Source organism: Carassius carassius, chromosome 27, assembly GCF_963082965.1.
Source record: "Carassius carassius chromosome 27, fCarCar2.1, whole genome shotgun sequence".
In the NCBI taxonomy this organism is placed as follows: Eukaryota; Metazoa; Chordata; class Actinopteri; order Cypriniformes; family Cyprinidae; genus Carassius; species Carassius carassius.
The window spans coordinates 13,560,145-13,585,165 of NC_081781.1; the positions used below are offsets into that span (position 1 = coordinate 13,560,145).

General features: G+C 38.6%; 3 protein-coding genes across 25 annotated transcripts; 1 reads left to right on the forward strand and 2 right to left on the reverse strand.

Annotated features, from left to right (window-relative positions):
- Positions 1-851: 851 nt before the first annotated feature.
- si:dkey-177p2.6 (uncharacterized protein LOC568712 homolog) lies at positions 852-10,103 on the reverse strand. Of its 2 annotated transcripts, none has more exons than XM_059512818.1 (2): positions 9,567-10,103; positions 852-2,690 (listed from the first exon to the last, which is right to left on the reverse strand). In XM_059512818.1, the coding sequence occupies exons 1-2, from the start codon at positions 9,701-9,703 to the stop codon at positions 1,988-1,990; spliced, it is 840 nt and encodes a 279-aa protein (XP_059368801.1). In that variant the 5' UTR covers positions 9,704-10,103; the 3' UTR covers positions 852-1,987. The 2 variants fall into 2 exon arrangements, with proteins under 2 accessions (XP_059368801.1, XP_059368802.1); XM_059512819.1 differs by lacking the exon at positions 9,567-10,103 and adding an exon at positions 3,941-4,315.
- LOC132106799 (E3 ubiquitin-protein ligase TRIM65-like) lies at positions 9,517-23,614 on the forward strand. Of its 11 annotated transcripts, none has more exons than XM_059512794.1 (16): positions 9,517-9,641; positions 17,694-18,370; positions 19,332-19,427; positions 19,568-19,801; positions 19,929-20,088; positions 20,180-20,311; positions 20,471-20,566; positions 20,678-20,806; positions 20,904-21,008; positions 21,328-21,447; positions 21,585-21,680; positions 22,230-22,349; positions 22,544-22,639; positions 22,741-22,845; positions 23,156-23,297; positions 23,329-23,614. In XM_059512794.1, the coding sequence occupies exons 2-15, from the start codon at positions 17,807-17,809 to the stop codon at positions 23,275-23,277; spliced, it is 2,175 nt and encodes a 724-aa protein (XP_059368777.1). In that variant the 5' UTR covers positions 9,517-9,641; positions 17,694-17,806; the 3' UTR covers positions 23,278-23,297; positions 23,329-23,614. The 11 variants fall into 11 exon arrangements, with proteins under 11 accessions (XP_059368777.1, XP_059368778.1, XP_059368776.1 ...); XM_059512795.1 differs by lacking the exon at positions 9,517-9,641 and adding an exon at positions 15,361-15,466; XM_059512793.1 differs by lacking the exon at positions 9,517-9,641 and adding an exon at positions 16,958-17,534.
- Positions 11,931-16,216, reverse strand: cdca4 (cell division cycle associated 4). Of its 12 annotated transcripts, none has more exons than XM_059512812.1 (5): positions 15,575-15,955; positions 15,352-15,459; positions 14,405-14,429; positions 13,850-13,936; positions 11,931-13,170 (listed from the first exon to the last, which is right to left on the reverse strand). In XM_059512812.1, exon 5 carries the CDS (start codon positions 13,161-13,163, stop codon positions 12,297-12,299), a length of 867 nt encoding a protein of 288 aa, XP_059368795.1. In that variant the 5' UTR covers positions 13,164-13,170; positions 13,850-13,936; positions 14,405-14,429; positions 15,352-15,459; positions 15,575-15,955; the 3' UTR covers positions 11,931-12,296. The 12 variants fall into 12 exon arrangements, with proteins under 12 accessions (XP_059368795.1, XP_059368794.1, XP_059368797.1 ...); XM_059512811.1 differs by having other exon boundaries at positions 15,352-15,462; XM_059512814.1 differs by lacking the exons at positions 15,352-15,459; positions 15,575-15,955 and adding an exon at positions 15,962-16,216.
- Positions 23,615-25,021: the final 1,407 nt, after the last annotated feature.

Consider the following 25,021-nt stretch of genomic DNA (forward strand, 5'->3'; position numbering starts at 1 on the left):
TAACGCCATGGTCTCACCATACAATCTCTCTCTGATTTATGGTAACCATCTTACACAAGCATGTTTGTGTAAACTTTGCGAGTGTCCGGTTTTCTCTGTGGCAGGGCATGTGTCTTGTGAGCGGGAAAGGCAGGGTTGGGTGTCTGCCCGCCTGTTTTTAAAGAGATACAAGCGTGTTAGTTCAGACGAAAACACAAAAAGCCCTACTCTGCTGCCACCTTAAATGCCATAGTTAGTGGTTCCTTAAATTATATAAAATATCTCATTTATTTTAGTTGGAATGTCTAATTTTAACTCAAATTCAGACCATAAATGTCTCAAGCCACTAATGATTAAAGTGAGCTATCCACAGGCAAAGAAAGACATTCCTCTATGAGCTTACAGACCAAACTGAAGCGCTTCCACTTGTTATTCTTTTCCACAAATCAGACAGAGACCAAAGCTCCTCCCTTAAACTAAAATGATTGGTCAGGAGGAGATCAAAGCCCCTTGGGGCCTCACTGGGGGCGGGGCTTGTTGTGATTGCACCAATGTGAGCGCACACATACCAGCTGTTGTCAAACTCTCAAAGTAGCATTCACCACTAGCACAGCTCTCCACGTGACAGTAGCTGTTTGCTTTAACCCCCCCCCCCCCCCCTTAATCTGGCTCTGCTTCTTCCCTTCCCCCTGTTTCTGCCCTGTCTTAATGGAGACAGCAGCTTGTGGCTCTTTTGCATTCGATTGCAGAAACCTAATGTTCAGTCGATGTTAATACAGATAAAAACCAAGGGCCTCGCTCTGGTCATCCGCACACATCTGAGTAGTAACTAATAACTAAGTTGTGGTGGAAATGGCTCTTGGCCACTGCTCCACACGAGAAAGCTTGGACATTCAGAAATGGTCCTCAAAAAACATGAAAGGCATTCACAGACATCCACAATCAGTTTTTTGCAGTGTAGATCACAATAAAGGACAGCAGAGAGGAGATAATGGCTTCTTTAGAGGACAGAGGATTGCGCTTAACACTCAAAAAGTGGCAAACAACCCACTTAAGGACAGTCATGGGCGTAGATCAGGAAAGTCTATGTGTGGGTCCACAGTGTGCAGTTCATCGTCGGCAGTCTTCATTCTCCGTTGTAGGCACTATGTTCATACGAGGGATTCGACGGTGGTTGTGTGTCTGACAATCATGTACGTGAAAAGTAGAAACAGCATTAAATTCCAAGTGATTTGAAAATAGAGATCACTTTTTATGCAAGCAACAGCCCGTTCTGAATCCAGAAATGTTTCGAAAAGAAAGTTTTGAATAGAAAGATCGAGACAAAAGCCTTTTTTCTACAGCGATAGCTTTGGACTGAATTCTAACATTTGAGGAGAGGCCTTTCTGTGAACAGAGAGCCACATATAAAACAATCAGCAGTTTTGAAAGTTATTGGAGAGAAACCATTAAAATACAGTTGTAACAATGACAGTCTTTGTATTGAGAAAGAGCTCCTGGTATCTTGAGAGGTAGTGTGAGTGCTGCCTGTGCATGACATGATCTGATAATCAGAATTACTGACAGTAAATGTAATGCTTCAGAATACAGTGGAGATCACAAAAAATAAATGTCTTTTAGCTCATCAAAAGCTACGGAGTGTCCATCACGATCCACTTTTCTTCAATCTCCTTGTTTTAAATACAACTGAGTCGCTATCCAATATAAATAAGCATCAATGCTAATACTTTGTTTCTGAAGTCCCTGCATATTCATATCTTAGTTTGCTTAAATATGAAGGATGGCAGCGTTAAGCTCGACCATCTGAAAAGTCTTAAAATGTGCATTTATCCTACAGTGAGAGTGTGTCAGGCAGTTTCCGTTTATAATATATAAATATATCAGTCCTTTGTATAAAAATAGATCAAATATTTGTCTGTTTTTTTTTTCAGAAAACACACTGTATTACTAATTTCCCATAGAAAACATTGGGATGGCTGAATGAGAACAATGTGGTTCGAGCCGTGGTTCATGAGCGCACCAGGATCTCCATGATGTGGTCCAGGTCGTTGATGTCTGAGAGACAGAGCTGTAGGCTGTTGGATGTGCAGCTGGAATGGGTCTTGAGGCCATCGTCCACCCCGCTGCTTCTCTGCACAGGAAACGCCAGGACAGAAATGTCAGAGGAGTCGTACATTGACGTGTCAATGTCTTCAAAGATGTCATCCAACGGCAAGTCTGTCAAGTAGCTGGTGGAATTAGTAATCTCAAAAGAGCTGAAAAGCGAATCTGACGACCTTGTGTCGTCCTCACCAGCAAGGGATGGCAAAAGTGTCTCATTTTCAGTGCTGCACAACTGGACCTCCTCATCCTCAGCTGTCATGAAGGGGAATGAAGGGGACAGTGCTCCGGATAGGGGTGGAGGACAGTCTAAGGGCACAGGTGGCAGGTCAGGGAGGTGGCGTGGGGTGGAGGTGAGAGGGAGCGAGGGGCCGAGCGGGGCTGGTGGCAAACAGGTTTCCCCCTCCTGTCTCATCTCCTGCTGAATCTGGCGGAGGGTGTTGGCCAGCAGGACCGAACGGTGCAGGCTAGGTTCAGCTCGTTGCTGGCAGCTTTGTAGCTTGTCTATACACAAGTCCAGCACCAGCTGCCTCTGCTGAGGATATGGCAAGTCCTGGGCAGGGTCCTCACATGTGCTCAGCTTACGTTTCACCCCCCGGCCCAACATGTACCTAGAGATGAAAAAAGAAAGGGAAGTTCAGAACAACAGAACTGGAACATTTCTTTCACTGACCTACCATACAGAAAAATTAAATATTACTTAAGGGTGCATGATATTACTTGCAATTCAAGCTTTTTAAGCTTCATCTACTAACATATTTTGCAAGAACACATCATAGGGAATTGTCACTTGCCCGATCAGCAAAACTTTTTTTTGTAAATTTCATTTGATCTACATGGTGCATACATAGCACTGTAAAGTATTAAAGTCTATCCCTCACAGCCTCATTTTCACACATGTACAAATTCAATATTGTGTATTCAAGGAAAGGTTAAGGCTAACCATTAGGCAATGACTGCCCCTAACTTAAGTAGTTTTCTATTGCAAAAAAATGAAATCAATAAATCATGAATTAATAATTCATAGGCTTAAATAAATACAAATTTTAATTTGTTTTTGAAAAGTCTCAGCATCACATTTTACAACTAACCTTGCTTGGTCATAAAAAAGGTTGAATTATCTGATATTTTAAGACTGTTGATACTTGACACACATGAGATTGCATCCATGTTCTACTGATTCCTGCGAAGTTCACTGTGTGGTCTGCTCCAGTTATTAACTGTGCATGGAATAAACCAATTCTGAATTTAACAGCACCATGACCATCGTCTGTGCAAATAGACTATCGCTGAACTCTGTTCTTGACAAACACTTTTGCCTTGAAATTTGACTGTTATCTGATACATGACTGATAACGTGAAGCTTTAACCTGACACAGCTCTTTCTCCTCCTCCTCCTCCCTAAGCGGGACTTCCTGAGAGGTGGATGCATTAGCTCAAGCTCCTCCTGGCTGTGACTGCAGTACACAGGAGAATAAGCTCATGCTTCGTTAGCGCTCCTTTCTCACAGCGGAGGAGGATACGCAGCACAGGAGCACAATGCTTACTGCTGCAGCTTCTACCCCATGAGCGATTCTTAACAGCAAAGACCTTCTTCAAGATACACTTTTCATTTCCTAAAAGGGGTTTTTGCAGCAAAAACTATAAAGAATCTGTTGTGCAAAGGCAGGGTTCTTTATGGACCTGTCAAATCTAAACTGTAAATGGAAGTAGCCATTTTTGAGCACTGAAAAAAGGTTTTCTTAAGTATGCAATCCCATATTCAAACTGCTATTCCGAGCCACAAATTTTGTTTGGGCCATACGTTTATGCACAAACATAAGCGAAATGTGGCTTGTGGGCGCACTATTTGAATACTGACCATAACTGAGCTGTCAGATAGCCGCCTCAGATCTGGAGAGCTGGAGTTTGAGTAGAAAGGGCCGTAAATGTGAAAGACTGTCTATCCACCTCTGCGCTCTCTGTGGTGTAGGCGCCCCCCTCCCTACATCCATCGCTCTGAACCAATACAGACATCCCCCACAGGTCTGGTCACTGACTGCTCTTCTCTACTGCAGGGTGCACAGGAAGCTGCAGGAGCCAAGAAGAGTCTCTCGTGTTCAGAAGGGAAATGGATGCATTAGATTTTTAGTCTCAATCGCAACATGTAGCAAAATGTGCAGCACGTTATGTCTTAGTTTCAGGCAACAGATACCACAACCAGTCATGAACCTAACTAAAGCATGAAGGGAAGAATTTCTTTAATTATTAATCTTTAAGAACAACTAAACACCATTTGCATCAAAACAAGTTTGATTAAACACTTTTAATGCCTGAATGTGTGTGAGTGCATGCATGTGCTGCACGCAAAGGCTGGCGGTTATATAACCACGCACGCTAGCAGAGCACTCTGGGCTCATTCCTGCTCAGCCCTATAGGTGCCGTTCCTACAAGGAAGTCACAAGGCTTAAAAAGGGACATTTTGTATTCCTGCAGATTTCACAGCTGAATTCCGGCAGGAGCACACGTATGCTTGGAAGAGGTCTGCAGCCCGTCTCTGTCAGCAACAGCAAGCTATAAATGGAATGCAAGGGAGCAAACCACCATGACTTCGGAAAAACACTATTATCAAGAAGAATATGGCATGTAAGAGTTCATTATGCTTGAGACATCAAACAAGTGTTAAAGCTTGAGAAAAAGGTCATCTACTGATTTTTACATTCAAATGTGCATTCTAAAGCTTTTTTTAAAGAAGGCAAGCTGAACAACTTAAACTTTGACTTGGTCACTATCAAGTCTCGCAGCTTTAAAGCAGCCAGGCATGATTTAAATTGGGCCCCTCTGGTTAGACTGGCCTCTGTGGTCTGCTTTCCATGGCAACAGCGGTGGATGAGAGGCTGGCGCTTGAGTGGCACACAGCTCAAAGACAATAAACAAAACTACGGAGACGACCATCAAAGTGGGAGAATACAATGGGATCCATAGAAGAGGGAGCATTGCAGTAGAGTACACTGCGTTGCATCACTTCAGGTCTGCACATATACATGATGGTACTTCAGTTTGGTTTTTACCTGGTAAATAGATGAATTTTATAAAATTTTTGCTTTGAACAACCAACTGTAAGGTGAAGAACATTCAACATTAAAATATATTAGATTGTATTATGCGATAATAAAACATTGGATTTCAAAGTTAGAATTATGACCCAAATGTATTTTTTCCACATCTGTAGGAGTTTATTACATCCAGTGACAGAAAATGACATATTTTGTGGAAAGTTATTGGACTGAGTATTTGAACATGTTTCCACTCCTTTACAGACTGTAAGTTAAATTATGTTTTGAATACTTACTTTTGTCATTAAACCTTTTGACATTTGACAGCTTTTTGTTATTTAAAAAAAGTGATGGTTTTTTCCTTACTGTGAAAAAAAGAAAAAACTACATGATGGAACATGATACTATTAAACAGAGCATCATCAATTTAGGTTATATTAGGGCCTTTTTGATAATCAGCAGTCAGTCTTTAAGATGCAGTGCTTTGTAATAATAATAATGATAATAACTAAAATTTTTAAAAAGTAAATCGTACCATTACAACTTTCATCATTTTTATTCATGTGTAGTATCAATAACAGACTGTTACACTTTTATAATAAAGGTGCATAAAAATTGTAAAAAAAAAAAAAAAAAAGTGTTGACACTCACTGTAGGATAACCAAGTTATCATTCATAATGCCTGTGAAACACACAAGAGTCTGAACAACTGAGAAGTGTCTTTTTACTGCTGCTTTCACTTACAGCAGCACAGCACTGCATAAATGAACAGCCTAGCTCCACAAAAAAAAAAAAAGATACATCGGTTTCACTGAATTTAGAGAGATAAGGACTTCATTTCCATCATGTGTGGTTAGTACATAAAAAAAAAATGAAAAGACCACAAAGTGACAGACAGCAACAAGATGATCTTTAGTCACACTTCGAAGACAAGATAAGTGTTGCTTCAACTCATAGGCCGGCTTAAGTTACGATACTCCCTGCACGAGAGCAAACTGAACTGACGTGGTTGAGTCATATTTTCATCTTTCTCTTCCGGTTTCCCTCCCACTGGCCCAAAAAAGGCAGTCACGATAAAGAGGACAACAGGAAAGAGTCTTAAAAAAAAAAAAAAGCAGGAAAGAGAGAGGGTGTACATAAGCTACAGCAAGCAGGAGCTTCTAGAAAGGTTAGTCTGTGAGAGAAAGTGGGAGGAGAACAAGAGATTGAGTTGAGGAGTGTAAGAAAGAGCACGGGATTGACTGCGAGTAGGAGGGAGGGAGTAGGTGGCAAATGCCACTGACAAGTCAAATAAGTCTTAAATTAATGAACCACTGGGTAGACAGGCCGGATGTCTTAGTTTGGGCAGCTTTGTAACTGGGCGGCTCCAACAGACTGACGAAGTGACTCAGAGTATTAGTCACGCTGAAAGACGTGAACACACACTCATATGAAGCCTCCTTGTCTATCAGTGGTGTAAGTCTCTGAGTCAGTGGTGAAACCTCAATCTAGTCTAAGATTCAGATGGATTTTATTCATTTACTATAAAAATGATTGCCTACTAAGAACTTATTAGCAACTAATGCATGACTGAGGTTCAAGTTGTTGACAACCCTGCATAACATTCAATTACACACATTTAAAGGGATACTCCACCCCAAAATTAAAATTGTGTCATTAAACACTTACCCCCATGTCATTCCACACCCATAAAAGCTTGATTCGTCTTCGGAACACAATTTAAAATATTTTGGATGAAACCCGGGAGGCTTGTGACTGTCCCATAGACTGCCAAGTAAATTACACTGTCAACATCCAGGAAAATATGAAAGACATCGTCAGAATGGTCCATCTGCTAACATTGGTTCAACTGTAATGTTATGAAGCGACGCAAATACTTTTTGTACACGAAGAAAAAAGAAATAATGACTTTATTCAACAATTCCTCTCCTGTGTCTCTCCGCATCACAATTTTGGAGAATATCCACTGAACACAAACATCTTACGCTCTTCGGTGTCAGCCGCGCTGCACTAATGCACGGGTTTTGTTCAAAATCAAAGCGTAAATACACATAGAAAACGTATCCTTGTGTCGCGGCTGACACAGAAGTGCATAAGTTGCATTCAGTGCCATTTTAGAGAAGTTGCATTCACTTCATTAAGTTTTGGTTGAACCACTGATGCCAGATGGACTATTTTGATGATGTCTTGACCTTGGATCTTGACAGTGTAATTTACTTGGAAGTTAATGGGATAGTCACAAGCCTCCCGATTTTCATCCAAAATATCTTAAATTGTGTTCCAAAGACAAACAAAGCTTTTACGGGTATGGAACGACATGGAGGTAAAGTGATGACAATTTTCATTTTGGGGTGGAGTATCCCTTTAATAATAATAATAATAATAAACCAGTCACTTTTTCAAGAAACAAAAAAAAAAATGCAAAAAACGATCACAGCTTACCTTTATGCAAAAAGTTAAAGGGATAGTTCAAGATGTAGGTGACTTTGTTTCTTCAGTAGAACAAAAGAGGAGATTTTTAAAACAAACCGTTGCAGTCTGTTAGACATATAATGCAACAGACATAAAATTTTCATTTTTGGGTGAACTATCCCTTTAACTGTTTGACAGCCATGAGAGAGCAGAACCTAGTTTAGTCACTACTGACTTTCTGCTTACAACAGAAACCAACAGAGTTATCATCTGTAGAAGTCAATAATAACAAACAAAATACATATTACAAACCTGTACATTTCTTTAAAAACCTTAAGGTGATACTTGTTATGCTACAAGTGAATAATCATTAAAATACCCAGAAGTGACCATACTACACAAACACTTACTATGTAATATAAAACAACCAAATAAAGTTCGTAACATACTAGCTGCTTTCTCAAAAAAAAAAAAAAGACTTTCGCTTTCCGAAAGACAGCTGAATCTAAAACTGCTCTGACCATTTCGCGTATGAAGACACGTAATATGAAACACATACTCATAAAGATTAATGTAAAATAACACATGATTCATTCGAATTATGAAACTTTAGTAAAACCGAAATCGGCATTCATGCACTCTTAGCTTTCACTATTGCTTTAGTTAGACATGTTTGCGAAACGCGACTGAAATACCATAACGACATACTATTTTAATTCTTTAATAACAGGTTTGCTAGAAAACTGTCCAGTCACATTTACGAGTGAACGTTAGTGGGGTCCAAACATCGGTGTTGCAAATCGACCCCCTTACTCAACCGAAACCACGTACACAAAACGCGAGGTACCAAAGTTTCTGTTTATAGGCTCACACACAATGATACAGATAGAAATACCAGTATAACGTAACACACCTATTCTTACCACGCTTGGGCCGTGAGCACCACCTGGAGGGCCGCAAAAAACTTTACGTTTTTCAACTGTGGGCAGCGAGGGCCACGGGACCAAACAAGTTATCAATTGAAGACACCAGAATGACCACTGTTATCCATGAGACAGTTACAATACACCATCCCACCACTAGTGGCAGTAATGCCTCAGTTGTTTAACAAACGTTAATAAGCAGAAGAAGACACTCAGTCAACCGTAGCCTGAAGCAAAAGTTACGCCTGTTTCACCCCTGATTTACCGAGTCTATTTTTGCTGTGCTGCACGCACTGAATTACGGCTGTTTCACACATACTCCGTCTGAAGTGCCTATGCGTTGCATGTTTTGTTTTACGCACCCATGTTAAAGGATTCCAGCGTTCACACTGCATGCGGCCGAGGTCTGTCAGTGCGTTCCAGGAGCGGTCCGTCAGTACGCCTATATTTTTTCATTTGCACTTTATTTCCATTTTCATTTACAACTTATTTAATTTGAAAAATATTATTTTTAATTTATTGTAGCAAAACATTTTATTGTTTTTATTTTATATAAATGTTATTTTTTGTAAGTAAAATCTGTCAAATCTTACTGATTTTTTGTGTTAATATGCCTGACTTGAGCCTTTTAATTTTGTTCTTGATGCAGATTGATTTGTTTCTTGAATTGTTGTGTTTGACATGTTTTATGTGCAGGTTTATATACACATGAATAATAAACTGTTAAACTGCAAGTGGATTTCATTTAGTTATTGAATACAAATCAAACCAAGGCTGAGATCAATAAACCAATACAGTGCTAATATTTGATTGGGCCCTGGGCCACTTTGTACTGTAAAATTTGGGCCCCGACATCAAAAAGGTTAAGAACCCCTGATGTAACATACTTTTTGCTAGGACTGCTCCAGGTGTAAATAAACTAAGTGTGGATAGAGTAACAGCTACACAAGCTCGAGTATCGATAACATAAACTCTAACTTTAGTTGTTGTGTAAAGCGGGACAGTCCTGAACAGTGTTAATACACGAAACAATTTCCAAATACAAAAAATTATAACTAAAGGGTCTTCTTCCGGGCTCATGAGACATCCAGAAAACAGTTTGTGACAAAGTCGTTACCTTGACGAGGAAAGGGCACCATCTCCTCCGGCGGGCTCAACTTCCTTCTTCACATCCAGTCGACACATAGAGACGGTAGGAATTCCCTTTTTTCTTTTCATGGACGCCTTGAACGCAGTGATGTCCCTTTGACCCATACCATTATGTTTGGCTCAATCAGTTACTTCGTTGTTTAGCGTTAATTACAGCCAACTACTCTCGCATACGTGCGCGCGCACCGCTAGCCTCAGCGGCTAAGCTCACAGGGATGCGCAATGAATTAGCCAGTTAGCTAGTTCGTACTTGGTTAAGTGCTGGCTCGGTCTATATGGAACTACGAAATTAATTTACACAAGACCCTCGAATGACCGCTACATTCTCTTGGATGATAAAAACAAGATGTACGGTTGTTTAAATCGGTCGCCGAACTTCGCGATGAGCTTCTGGTCCAAATCCTGAACATTATTTTTCGCAAAACTACGCGACCGATCACGTCTCTACACATGCACGAGAAGAGAACTCTCTCTACACTGTAGAATCAACGCGAAAAGAACTCAGCTGATTGACGGTCGTCAGGTGGGAAGGCGGTGATTGGTCGAACGCGATCTCAGACCCGCCTAGTAACTACCCCTGATTGGTGGAACGCGTCTTCTTGCCCCTCCTCCAGTCACATTCGTCCCCCTAACATGCCCAGCCCACAGACCGAAAACGTGACCGTTTGGAGCACCGACTACGGCACAAACAGCGTTGTAAATGGCACGTTTGTGGCTTTCCATTTCCCGTGTCTATTTTAAGAAAACTTAACAAGCATCTGAATACTAAAGATGCTTACAGTTAAATTAAATTCATGCATTTAGCAAACGCTTTTATCCAAAGCGACTTACAGTGCATTCAGGCTATCAATTTTTACCTATCATATGTTAGATATACTATAGTATATACTACTATAGTTATATTTACTGTAGAATTTCTCTAAGCTATGCTTTACAAAGCTAATTTTTAGTAGTTAATAAAACCTCACAACTGTGTCTTGTCTTGTATAATACAACATTTTCTGACATGTAATAATATCTGAGCGCGGAGGGATTGCAACACTGACGTTCATTTGAGTCACATCTGCTGACGTCACTTGCGTTAGAAATCGCTACGTGCAGAATGAAACCTTGACGTTGATTGAAGGAATTGTGGTCTTACTGTACGATTACTTTCTGGAAACATTTTAAGATTTGCCATGTGCATGTTTCCCTGACATTATTAATAATTTATTTGTTTTCTTGCTGTATCAATTCTTCACTAAATCGAAAAAATTTAGAATGAGCATTTATAGAGATTGATGACTAAGTTTGATGACAGCTGATGTCCTTAAAATTTGATTGCAGCAGTAAAAAAAACAGCATTTTCATAAGTTGTACCTTTTATTAAAAAACTTTAAAAAAGTTACAATGCTCATATAAAATGTTTATACTCTATACTAGTTTAAGATCATACAATAAACAGAATCCTCTTAGAATTTAAGTGTGAGACAATGTAGAAGAAAACAATTATCAAAGTGTAATAACCTATAATTTGCACAAACATAGTTTATGCAAAAATTCTGACAAAACCAAATAATATATGTAATAACTGGGGGGAAATGTTGACTCCGTATTATGTTGACTGATTCTTAAGTATTAAAAAAAAATACTGTACTAAATGCATATCAAACACTTCACACGTATAAAGTGTTATGACACTCAATGCATAGAACTAGACAAATGCCTTCTCGTTATGAATGGTCTAGAGGACTAATAGACTGATATACTTAAGCCAATCACCAAAATTCAAAAAGTTAACTTATTTAAAATTAATACTGAAACCAATAATTTGTGCAAAACAACTCACAAAGCACTAATTCTGTGACCGATTTACTATGTGCAAAAGGCTTTTCTGAATCAGGCTTATTAAGTCCTCTAGAGTTAAAAACCCACCCTGAGTTTGACCACAGCCAACACTCACTGTTTGCAGTAAATAAATTAAATAAATTAAGTCACAATATAAAATGGGTTGGCCCCATTATACTTCATTTGCTGATAAGACAAAGTAGAAGGACTTCGACGTCTAACAACAAACAAAACCTACATGGCTGAGCTGATTGACAGCAAACTGCAATCAAACCTTGAGAGGAAAAAAAAATACTTTGTGCAAATAAGCACATAAATGTAAAATGTCTCACCGTATGTATACTTGGTGCATTTTTTATATTGAAGTACTGAATTAAGTTGCTTCAGTTTATGGATTTTGATAAAACAGAAAACTTGAGTTGTTGCACATAAGAATCTAATCTCTTCGGTTAAAATCAATTTGTAGAACATGTACATAATGTACAGTAACATATTACAAGAAGAATCTATTGTAAAAAATATATAATTTATATACACATTTAGACAATCTTTTGCCTCCTTATGAAAATATCCCAAACTTTACAACTTTTGTATACATCTTGTTCTGCTCTCCGTAGTGTCATGAGTATAACAAATAAATTAAAAGAAAAAAAAAACAACATGTCTGGACAGACAAATACAGAAAAATCATTAAAACATACAGAGGGTATGCAAATAAGATGACTATGGTCAGCTCATAAAATCAAGGCCGTCTTTCAAAAGACATCAACTCTTTTTCCTGAAAGGACTCCAGACTTTACTTGCTTTCCATAAGGAACAGAAAAGCCAGTAATATTAAGACAAGTGTGTAAGTCTCTGAACAAGTTGGAACCTAAGATCCCACAATGATTTCCATGATGTGATCCAGTTCATTGAGATCAGAACGACATTTCGGGGTGGATACTATGGTGGGGGAACTGTGTGAAGGTGCCAAGCTGTCAAGGAGGTCATAAGGGCCCATCTTGGGTGCGCTCTGCATGCCCGTCAGCATGGTGTCCAGATCATAGTAGGAGGTGTCCACATCAGAGAACAGTTCCTCAAGAGCAGAGTCTGGACCCGGGGAACCGTTTTTTATTTCAAATGTCCCAAAAACTTGTCCAGTGGTCTTTGGACTCTTTGTAGAAGCCTCATCCTCAGTGTCTATCTCCTCATCTTCTCCTGAACCAAGACTAGAGTCTTCAAGGGCCTCTTCATCCCTCTCTACACCACTGAGCTCACTCTTCTCCCAGCACTGGCCCATACGCCCTGCCAGGCACACATTAGAGACAGTATCGCTAACTGAAACGGAGCACAGCGTCTCGTCAGCTACCACCTCCTCTTCACGGCAACCTTCGTAGCTGATGACAGAAAAGAGTTTAGGTTCTGCATCCTGCTCTCGCGACCTGCAAAGGACCTCAGTGGCCACCAAGCGCTCGGAGGGACTCTGACCTGGACTGCAGAACGCTTCAGCGACCATATGCCAGCTGCCATCGTGGGTCATCTCCTCCTGAATCTGCCTGACTGTGTTGGCTATGAGAACCGAGCGGCAGAGGTTGGGCTCCACCAACATGTGGCACAACTGCAGCTTAATGAGGGACATGTCCAGCAGCGACTGCCGTTGCAAGCTGTACGAAGATGCCACCCTGGCACCTACCAGGCTTTCGGCGGATATTTCTTCATCACCATCAGAAAACTTACGCTTGGTGCCCTTGGAGAACATGTTTAGCCTACAGAAAAGAAAAAAGACATAGCGATGGTCAGTTTCAATTCATCCAATTCTTTTCAAAGTCAATCCCAACCCTGTTTCTTAGATCAGTAAAAATGTTCTTTACATTTATTAAAAATTATAATTGCTGCGACTAGAACTAGAATATAAAACCAATGGAAATGTCAATCATTCTTATAAAAGTAAATTTCAGTGCTTTCAGTCTAAGAAAAACATACAAACCACAAATCCAGAGTTAAAGTAACCTTTTAGAACATTTAAACTGTATTAAAACATGTGCCATGAATATCTATGTATACATGTATATATTTAAAAAATAAAATGGATAACTAACTGACATTTTAAACAATATATAATATGACTGACCTTGGTAATAGTCTAATATGATTGAATATGGATAAAAAAATGCTTTGGTCTAATTGAAAATTATTTTAGCAGGAACAATAAACTCCTACGCTTCAGAGCGTCAGAATATTTTTTAGGCCAAATATCACATCTCAACCACCTAAAGTATGCATAAATTGATTTTAAATGTAGATCTTTGCACATGATGGGAATTTGAAGATTATTAAAGTAATCTACATGAACTCACACTAGATCAAATGACTGATTTAGCCAATAAAATTTTGGAATTGTACTTCAAGATACATATAGATAAAAATGGAGGTGAAAGTAGATACCCCAAACAGAAAGTCTAATGTGGAGAGCCACAGTACTGAGACGAGGACTCCCTGTCTCCGTGGCCAGCCAACCAGGGTTACAGGAGCCTAAAAGTAACAAACATGCATCCAGTATAGGAAAAACACATGACACCAACCAGCATGACAAAGCACATTATCTTTCATCACACTAGCTCTTGACCGAATGAGTGTTCGTGAGCGTGTATGTGACTGTGTGTGTGTGTGTATTGTTGGGAAGTGTAGGGAGGGGCACAGGGACCTCTGATCAGCTACATATACTGGTGGGTAGGTGAAAGGTGGGGAAGACATAAGACGATAGCTTAACAATGGTAATGAGTTACATTTTACACATCAAACTCTATGCAAAACAAGCAAATCCATTAAGTGCAAGCACACAAAAACCAGCACATGTACTGCAAAGTCATTTCATGTTAAGAGGGATGACTTAACATAATGGAGATGATTTGCTTGACAGTTAACCAAGATCACACACAAGAACTTTAAACCCATAACCCCACTGTTAACCAGATATTAAGGGCATGGTGGTGTGCCTACCTGAAGCACGGGTGACATCCCAGCACTGTTGAAAAAGAGACCAGAGTGCAAGCTGACACACATCCGCTGCAACTAAAACTACAACCAACATTTCCAACACCAGCACTGCATTCAGTTAACAATAGAGTGCCGCAAGAAATGAGTCCTAAAACCGGGAAATTAGTTAGGAATTTCGAACCTCTGGTTCCATCATGCCGAAAGTCAGTGGGTTTATGATTAAATATGTAAAATAAAGTCTGTGGTTAACAGAAGCTCAATATGTTTCAGATTTTTTTCTGCAACATAAAATCCCACTCATTATTTTTTTGAATCTTGAAAAAGCTCTAAATGGAACTTCAGAGGCTGTCGGGGACATTAAACGACATCAAGGCAAATATCTACTCACAAGTCGACTTTTACAGCCTTGTTGTGTTTATGCGCATGCTTTTGCAAAATATTCAATCGTTCCAAATTGTTGCCTTTAAAGATTAAAAGATTTAATAGAAAATCTGTGGTGGTGAACGTGATGTCCTGCGACCGTTTGTTTATATAGCTTTTTATTTCGGCCGATTGGATTTAGTCATCAAAGTTGTTAATTGGTGATTATTATTAAAGATTAAAAAAAATATTATAAACAAGACATTTGAGAATAATAAACTTTAATTGTTCACATTGCTTTTTTGTTGTTGTTGCAATTATCCAAAAGTCAGTCCTTTTAGCCTTTTTCCCCCCCAAGGGAATCAGTGTGATGCCAACTTCTAGAACGGCCTACAAAAATATGCAATTCCTGCAGCACTCTATATCAAGAATGATTTTCAGGAGATCTCCATGTGCTCTTAGGTATAACAGTTTGAATTTGACTACATTGCAAGTGGTGACACAGTACTAATCAAAAGACATTAATAAAGAAGAAAAAAATCAGTTAATAATTCTTCCAGTAGCTGGAGTCTAAACTAAATCAAACTTACAGCGAAGGGGGCAGTGGATAATTGATCCACAGGGAACGTATCACACAGGCTCCGCCCACACAGACTCACTCCCCCTCCCCCACCGCACTGACGTGGTCAAAAAGTGCGCTACTGGGTGAGTAACAAAATAAATAAAAACCAGTGAAATAAACACCCAAACTCTTCATTCGAAGGCTCGATTGATAATAACCCACTAGATAAATATAAATAGGAGGTTACTCACAGACTCCCTGACATGCGAGACGGGGAAACAAAGGTATAAACCTCTCAGCTGAGACGACAAAGATGGGAGCCATTTTGATTTTTCAAAGGGGTCCGCTGGCTAGTCAACTCCGCCAACACAAACAGCATCTTCAGCTTTTCCGAACGCTTACCGTGTCGACAAAATGCATGTGAGAGTAAAATATAGTTTGGAAAAACACACATGACATGTAAAGGCAAATAACAGGGGCGGCTAAACATGGACCGCGCGGTCACTTCCGCAAACATGCCGCTTTTCGAAATCGACCGCGCTGCGATTTAACCATCGCGGATTGAAATCATCTGAAGCGGTGTGACTACATAATATAGATAGTATTTAAATCGCACGTGCCAGTACGCTTAGGCTTACCTCGTGTTATTGGCGTTCTTTGGTGGCGAGCGTCATACGCGTCTGTAGGCCGGGTTTAATGCTGAAGCTGCAGCTCGTGTGGCCTCTCCAGCTCAGATTGAGATCACAGTGAGCAGACGCTGAGCAGCGCGAGGGAGCAGCTGCAGCAGTGAAAGGGCCGATGGGGGCGGACTCCTGCTTCTTGATCGACAGCAGGCCTTCGCAGGAACGGGGAGCCCCAAACAAAAGCGTCTGTGATTCAACCCTGGGCCCCAACTTCAACAATGCACATCTTGTTTTGCAGGCATCTTAAAAATCAAATGGACACGCACGAATTTGATTTCTCAGAGTAGCTACACACAGGTCAAATTTCTCAGCCATTCCCACTGCCTTAAGAAGAGTTGAATGGATATATATATATATATATATATAGATAAAATTAAGAAAATAATTCATATGTGAAAGATTCACATTTTATTCAAAGTGAGTTATACTGATGGCAGTGTCGGATATTAACGTTGTTATAAAAGTGGCAGTTTTTGCACCTCAATATTCTGGCGCATTTTTACATTTGTAACTAATATGAGCGCAGTATGTTAATTCAAATTTAATCTGTTAATTCATATCTTTAAATGGTTTCTGTATGCTGGGGTGTACAGATATTTGAGAAGCTGGAGGTGATGTTGGAGGAGATACAAACTGTAAAACTCAAAGTAAAAAAATAAATTATTTTTTTTAAAGAAAAAAAAATAGGCATGTTATGTTTTGGAAAAAAAAGTTGAAGATTTTCTGACATTTTTTATGTAACTGTCCTTTGTAATATTTTAACGATTTCAAGAACATGATATTAGATTATATGATAATAAGTTTTGATAATATTTTTGACCACATTTTATCACTCAATTTTACATATCAGCTACCAGGAGTGTTATATATATATATATATATATATATATATATATATATAGCTACATTTAAGATTATAGTGTAAATTAATTGTGAATTAGAATTCTGGAAAATTAAAAATGGATGTGAGTTGAGTGTTTAATTGATATAATACTGTGGAGTTGGTACTTCTGTCTTAAATGGGTTCAAGTCCTATCAGTTGGACTTTTTTCAACAGTCTGGGGAATTTTTGTTTCTCCTCTAACCCTAAACTGAGGTGTCCCCTGGGCTCCGTTTTGCCGACAACACGCAATATTACAGGACAACCAACACGCATTTAATGTACCTGATTATTTAACACTAAAAATCTACTCTGAAAGAAGAATGTTCATAGTCACATGAAACTCAATCAAGATTCCATTGTACTCTATTCAGTGCCTCCATCTAGTGGCTATACTAAAAGACACCACTCAAAAAATACAGATCTTCGCGTTTACTCATTAGCCCCGAATCGTATTTTATGCTTTAAACTGTTTTTCTTTCTTCCTTCCTTTTTATGTCTGCATTTAAAACTTTTCCTCAATATTTGATACACAATTAAAATACGACGAGCTTTTTACATTGAACAAACAATTCAAGCCATAAAAAGATAAAAGTTTCCGCAGTTTCCTGCCGCCGCGTTATGACGCGCACAACGTACTGTCATCAGGTAAATATGATTTTTTTCTTCAGTTCTGTATTTAAGCTGTATATCTGAGTTTGCCTATTTGAGTGTGATTTTTAGCCTATTATTATTAGCTTTTGGATCATATTGTTAGTTTCTGAATCGTGTCAATTCTTTACTTACACTTTCACTTTCTCTTTTTAGATTTCACAACGCATAGCTTTTCTAACGACCGGGTCTTCTGATAAACACCTTTTCGTCGGACGACAAGATCGGGACAAATCTTTTTTAGTGTCTTAGCACGTGTTGTTGGCGAAATGGCAGAGGCTATGCTCGGAGATCACGAGCAGTACAGCTGCTCAATATGTTTGGAGTTGTTGAGGGATCCCGTGACAATTCCGTGCGGACATAGTTACTGCATGAGCTGTATTGATGAGTGCTGGAATACAAATGATCAGAAAGGGATCTATAGATGTCCACAATGCAGACATACCTTCAATTCAAAGCCTCCACTCAACAAAAGTACAATGCTTGCTGAAATAATGGAGAAACTGAGGAGTACAGAGTCTCCTCAAAGTCTCGCTGGGCCTGGAGAGATTGCGTGTGATTTCTGTTCTGGAGAAATGATCAAAGCGGTCAAGTCTTGTCTGGAGTGTCGAGCCTCTTACTGTGAAACACATGTACAGCCCCACTATAATGTTCCTGCACTGAGGAAACACAAACTGGTGAAAGCTGCAGTCATTCCAGTGTGCCCCAAACACGACAAGCTCCTTGAGGTTTACTGTCGAACGGACCAGAAATGTGTCTGCATGCACTGCTTACTGGATGACCACAAAGGCCACGACACAGTACCCTCTACAATAGAGCGCAAGGAGAAACAGGTGAAGATGTCCATCGTTTTTTCTTCTTCTTTTCTTTAATGACTGGTAAGGGCTGTCAGTAGTTCAAAACGGGTCACCCGACTCGGTCCTGGAGGGACGGTGTCCTGCAGAGTTTAGCAACAACTTGCCTCAACACACCTGCCTGGCAAGACTTTGATTCGCTAGTTCAGGTGTGTTTGAGTAGACTTGGAGCTAAACTCTGCAGGACACTGACCCTCCAGGACCAAGTTTGGTGACCCCTTTAAAATTTTGAATCACACCATTTTGTGATTAATCGCTATTAATCGCAAGAAAATAAGCATAGTCCAATTGTTTAGTTCAATTGATATCCCGAACAGGACCACATGGTGATGCCAAAAAAAAAAACGGACTTGACCTGACCTCATATCATCTAGTATACATATCCATTCAGAATAACTAAACACAGCAACATACACATGACCAATCAAAACATAATCCTCAATGTGTGTGGAAACAACCTGAATGTACTCAAATGTGTTTGTGCATAAATACCATGTGTGTCCAGAGCTTGATTGACTGCACAAATTCATGGTTTATTTGTGCATCAATATAACAGACTTGTGTCTGTGCTTATTATACAGCACCCGGTAAGTCATTGCAATCGTCCTTACCTTGATTACAATCCTCATTCTGCAAAACAAAAAAGTTTGCATATCATTTGGCCATACAGTGGTGGGATGTTTTGACGTTCAAGTTTAGTCTCTGTTTCACACAGAGTGTGAAATTATGTAATGATGTAACTTTATGTGTTTCAGTTATTTATTTGTATTAAATTATTTTAATATTTTGAATTAACCAAATAAGCTGCTTTATTGCTTTATCACATTGCATTACGCATTAACTTAGACAAACCCACTTGTAACATAAAACAGTTACAAAATGCGATTGACAAATGTTTTCAGTAAGATTTAACAGACTTTGACTTGTGATTTGCCCTTAGATAAAACTCACGCACTCTCAGACAAAAGCCAAGCAGACAATGAAGGCAAAAGAAAAAGAGCTACAGAAGATGATAATGGACATCACATCACATTCAGTAAGTTCTGATGTAAAACAAATAACTTTCACAGTTATACAGAAAGACTCTGCATTTATCAGCTGACACAAGAATAATCACTGTCATGTTGGATCTTGTAATTGTAAACAACATTTTTGTTTTGCTTTGGTTCTCCTCAGGATTCTGCTAAGAAGGCAGTGGAGAACAGTAAGAAAGTCTTCAGTGAATTAGTCAAACTTATTGAGAAAAAAAGCATTGAGGTGATTGAAGAAATAGAGGCTCAAGAAAAGGCAGATCTGGATCACGGCACAAAGCTACGAAAGAAGCTGGAGGGGGAAATCACTGAGCTGAAGAAGAGGGAAGGGGTTCTAGATGATCTTCTACAGACTGAAGACAACATCCAATTTCTTCAGGTACAAGCACTATAAGTAATATGATTATATATTAGAACCCAGAATTATAAGACATAACAAACTGTTCAAATATTCCAAGTTCTTCTAAAAGTTATATTACTTAGTCCTTGAATATTTCCCCCCTCAGAATTATGAGACTGTGTCCTCTTCATCTGGATCTGATGAGTTGCTGAGTTTCCCATTTCAGCCATATTGCCCTTTTGAGGATGTAACAAAACTTATATATGATCTTACTGGGAGACTTGAGACTACTTGCACTCAGGAAATAAGCAAAACAATTAATAAAGGTAAAGTAACAATGATTTCCACTTAATGACTTCCTGCATGTAATTATATGTGTGATTGATGGAATGGTTTAATGTAATCTCTTACTTTTAGTTTCAGATTTGTCCACAAAGAGGCCTCCATTTGACATTGTAGTTGGAGACAGAGTCCGCGTGAAGCCATCTGTTGTTACTCCAATACACAAATGGGGATCGGTTACTTACTCGAGTGTTGGTGTTGTTAAAAGTGAGAGAACTGACAGATATTGATATGTATTTATATTAGGCATGACAATTGCAGAGAAAATTATAAACACACACACACTTAACGTCTTAAGTACCACAGACTGAGAAAATTTAATTTTTTTATATTACTGCTTATTTTTTTTTGGTTATACTTCTGCAGAAATTCAGGGTGATTTGTTGACTGTAGATTTCCCCGAACAAAAAAACTGGACTGGTCTAATTTCAGAAATGGAACATGTGACCGGTGCTGGTTCAGGTAATCTACTGTATTCGTCAAACAAAAACATGCTAAAAATATCCAGAACATCTACTGATAGAATATTACACTTTGCATCTGAGCAGTTTTGTAATATTTTACCTGTGACAGATTTGTCAACCAAAAATGGCCCATTTGACATCAGTGTTGGAGACAGAGTCAGAGTGAAGCCTTCCATTATCACCCCAAAACATAACTGGGGTAGAAACGTCACTCATAAGAGTGTGGGTGTAGTGAAAGGCAAGATCGTATTTCCCCCTCATATACTATAAATAATTAATTATCAAGCAATTTCCCACTAAAGTATTGTGTTACAATATGAACTTGTTCTGTTTAGACATAAAAGATGATAACAGTGTGGTTGTTGACTTCCCTGGACATGCAAACTGGAAAGGAATTCTCAGTGAAATGGAGCTAGTAACTAATGATAATGATGAGATTGGTAAATAAATGTTTTATCTTTTAAGTATATAAGTAAATATTTTAAGCTTCAGCAGAAACACTCTTAAAAATAAAGGTTGCAAAAGGTTCCGCAGTGAAGAATCCATGAATATTCAAAGTCCTTCATAGATCCATCAATGCCAACTTTTATTTTTAAGAGTGAATATGACTCCAAGCAGTACATATCTAGAGAGCCCACTTTAACAAAATAGTTATCTGTCCGTTGAATGAAGCACAGAGTGTTTAAAACACTTGATCCATGATAAAATAATCTAGTCTTCCATCAAACACTCATTTTGGACCTCCATGTGATATTTCAGGACCTTCAAATCTGGACTCCAGTATTAAGATTGGAGACAAAGTTCGTGTGAAGCCGTCTGTTGTTATTCCAACCCACAAATGGGGAGCAGTCACTAACAAAAGCATTGGTGTTGTTCAAAGTAGGAGCACTGAGTTTAATATCTTCTGTTATGAATGTTGAAAGAAATTATTATTGTCTCATTGAATGCCTGTTATCACAGAGTGAGGAAAAAAAAAAAGCATACTTTACATTAATTATGTTTTTTTGCATTTGCAGAAATTCAGGGCGACTCTTTGACCGTAGATTTCCCTGAGCAAAAAAACTGGACTGGAATAGTTTCAGAAATGGAGATTGTGGCCAGCGCTGGTCCAGGTAATTTTTACTGTACCTATTTTAAGACATGACTATTTAAATAATTGCAGACAGTTTCTTAGCTGCAGTTTAAATGTTGTGTTGTGCACTTAAATGTGAAAGTGCCTACTGTAATATTTTACTTGTTTCAAATTTGTCAACAATTAATGCTCCAGCTGACATTAAGGTTGGTGACAAAGTCAGAGTGAAATTTTCCATTTTCACCATTACTTACAAAACCTAACTGGGGTGCTGATGTCCTCACAAGAGCGTGAGTGTGCTAAAAAGCAAGATTAGTTTTTCCTCAAATAAATGATCGATTATCACAAGCAATCCGCACTCAAGTACTAGCCTTAAAATATGAAATTGTTCTGTTTAAACATTAAATGTGATAACAGTCAGATTTTTGATTTGCCTGAACATGCAAATTGGAAGGGAATTCTCTCTGAAATGGAACTAGTAACCAATAATGATGAGTTTGGTTATTGCAGTATTTCCATGACATTTAAGTTTAGCAGCTTTTCAGCAGAAAGCTCCTCTCAGATGTTCGTGACGTTCCTTGCATTTCAGGATCTTCGAGACTGGAGTCTGTTATTAATATTGGTGACCAAGTTCGTGTGAAGCCGTCTGTTGTTACACCAACACACAAATGGGGAGCAGTCACTCACAAAAGCATTGGTGTTGTTCAAAGTGAGAGCGATGACTGACATTGATTTCATTACTATTATTAGGCATGCTATCTTCATGCATTGTGCTTTTTACAAGATTAAATGAAACAATGATGCAAGATTTTTTTCTAGGCTTACTGTGTGCCACAGAGTGAGAAAAATTACATATATTTACAAAAAAAAAAACATATATGTTTTGTTTATTTATTTTTGCAGAAATTCAAGATGAGTCTTTGATTGTGGATTTTCCTGAGCATAAAAAATGGACTGGTTTAGTTTCAGAAATGGAGCTTGTGACCAGTGCTGATTTAGGTAATTTCCCCATGCATAATTTTTTTATACTGTTTACACATTGTAAGTAAAAATGCTTTCTGTATTATCTTAATTTTCATATTTGCACTAAAATGTTTCAGTCGCCATTAAGGTTGGAGACAGAGTCAGAGTGAAATCTTCCATAATTACTCCAAAACATAACTGGGGTGGACATGTCACACACAAGAGTGTTGGTGTTGTAAAAGGCAAGATCTGTGTATTTTTTTCAAAGAACAGATTTGAGGAGACATCAACTAATTCAATATATTTATCATATACACTGGAAGCCAAAAGTTTGGAATAATTAAGCTTTTTATTAAAAAAATTATCTTATGCTCACCAAGCTGCATTTATTTGATCAAAAATACAGTAAATAGAGTAATATAGTAAAATATTTTTACAATTTAAAATAACTTTTCTATTTGAATATATTTTATTAAATGCAGTATATTTACATTTGGAATGCATGTGGTTGCTGTTAGAAATGATTAAGTGGTTGTCCTCTCATCTGTCTAGATATCAAATCTGAGGATGTGATTGTGGATTTTCCGAAACACAAAAGCTGGAAAGGCATTCTCTCCGAGATGGAGTTAGTAAACTCAGGTCAGTTACTTAAAGATGTTTTTTTTTCTTCCTGAATTAGTTGTATTTTTGTTTTGTTTTTTGTCAACATCGATCAAAATCTTAAGCCTTTCTGTTTTTCTACAGATGATGACATTTCAGGATCCTCCTAGATTGTGAGGATGTGACTGTGGATGTCTCTGTTTACCTCTTGCTTTCATTGGGAAAGAGCACTTACTCCTAATTATGTTTCAGCCTCACTTTAAAAACAAATCTAAAATAATTAATTCTATATTTAATAATAATGAATTGCAAATGTCCTGTCAAAATACAATGAACGCAAATTCATATTTTGCTGTTAAATTAGTATTTTCTTGTCTTTTGACTGAATTAAATACACTGCTCTGATATCCAGCCCTTGTGACTAAAGCTGATGTCTTTTCATACATGTTGGTCTACAAGTATCTGTGGCCATGGTTTTTGTTGTTGTTTTGTATAATTCTTCCTAGCTGAAGTTGGTGTCAATTAAAGAATCATGACAAGGTAGTTAATAATAAAGATAAATTAGTTGTGTTAAACACAGTTCAGTTGAATGCAATGCTGAGTGTCATGATTGACAAAACTACATTTCCCATGACCCTTTGTGGCTGCAAGACTAGAAAGCTTCCTGTTTTTGCCAGAAAGATTTGCTAGGTGTCATCATCTAATGTTGATAATGAAAACCCCTAAAGATAAAAATTCAAAGAAATCTACGACCATTACTTAAAGCACAACGGTCTCTGTTATGAGGAAAATACAAAACACTACATGTTTTACCTTGCACAAGCTCTTACATATTTATTACTGTATTTGTGTATTATGATTACATGCCTTCACGTCAAACTCACACTTCCACCTTCACTTACATCCATGGTTCTTTTCTAACACAAGTAGGTTAGGTTTTAGCAGACATGGCAGAGGCTATACTCAGAGATCAAGACCAGTACAGCTGCTCACTTTGTTTGGAGTAGTTGAGGGATCCCGTGACAATTCCGTGCAAACATAGTTAAACAAAGTCTCGCTGGGCCTGGAGAGATTGCGTGTGATTTCTGTTCTGGAGAAATGATCAAAGCGGTCAAGTCTTGTCTGGAGTGTCGAGCCTCTTACTGTGAAACACATGTACAGCCCCACTATAATGTTCCTGCACTGAGGAAACACAAACTGGCGAAAGCTGCAGTCATTCCAGTGTGCCCCAAACACGACAAGCTCCTTGAGGTTTACTGTCGAACGGACCAGAAATGTGTCTGCATGCACTGCTTACTGGATGACCACAAGGGCCACGACACAGTACCCTCTACAGTCGTGGCCAAAAGTTTTGAGAATTACATAAATATTGGAAATTGGAAAAGTTGCTTAAGTTTTTATAATAGCAATTTGCATATACTCCAGAATGTTATGAAGAGTGATCAGATGAATTGCATAGTCCTTCTTTGCCATGAAAATTAACTTAATCCCAAAAAACCTTTCCACTGCATTTCATTGCTGTCATAAAAGGACCTGTTGAGATCATTTCAGTAATCGTCTTGTTAACTCAGGTGAGAATGTTGACGAGCACAAGGCTGGAGATCATTATGTCAGGCTGATTGGGTTAGAATGGCAGACTTGACATGTTAAAAGGAGGGTGATGCTTGAAATCATTGTTCTTCCATTGTTAACCATGGTGACCTGCAAAGAAACGCGTGCAGCCATCATTGCGTTGCATAAAAATGGCTTCCCAGGCAAGGATATTGTGGCTACTAAGATTGCTCCTAAATCAACAATTTATAGGATCATCAAGAACTT

What these genes read in the sequence shown, in the direction of transcription:
- si:dkey-177p2.6 (XM_059512818.1), bottom strand. Translation starts at nt 9,703, where the DNA reads ATGGGTCAAAGGGACATCACTGCGTTCAAGGCGTCCATGAAAAGAAAA. An exon ending in GGTGCCCTTTCCTCGTCAAG is followed by an intron (nt 2,691 to 9,566) that starts GTAACGACTTTG and finishes TTTCATCTCTAG; the next exon opens with GTACATGTTGGGCCGGGGGG.
- cdca4 (XM_059512816.1), bottom strand. Translation starts at nt 13,163, where the DNA reads ATGTTCTCCAAGGGCACCAAGCGTAAGTTTTCTGATGGTGATGAAGAA.
- LOC132106799 (XM_059512794.1), top strand. Translation starts at nt 17,807, where the DNA reads ATGGCAGAGGCTATGCTCGGAGATCACGAGCAGTACAGCTGCTCAATA. An exon ending in TAGAGCGCAAGGAGAAACAG is followed by an intron (nt 18,371 to 19,331) that starts GTGAAGATGTCC and finishes ATTTGCCCTTAG; the next exon opens with ATAAAACTCACGCACTCTCA. An exon ending in TGTGACCGGTGCTGGTTCAG is followed by an intron (nt 20,567 to 20,677) that starts GTAATCTACTGT and finishes TACCTGTGACAG; the next exon opens with ATTTGTCAACCAAAAATGGC.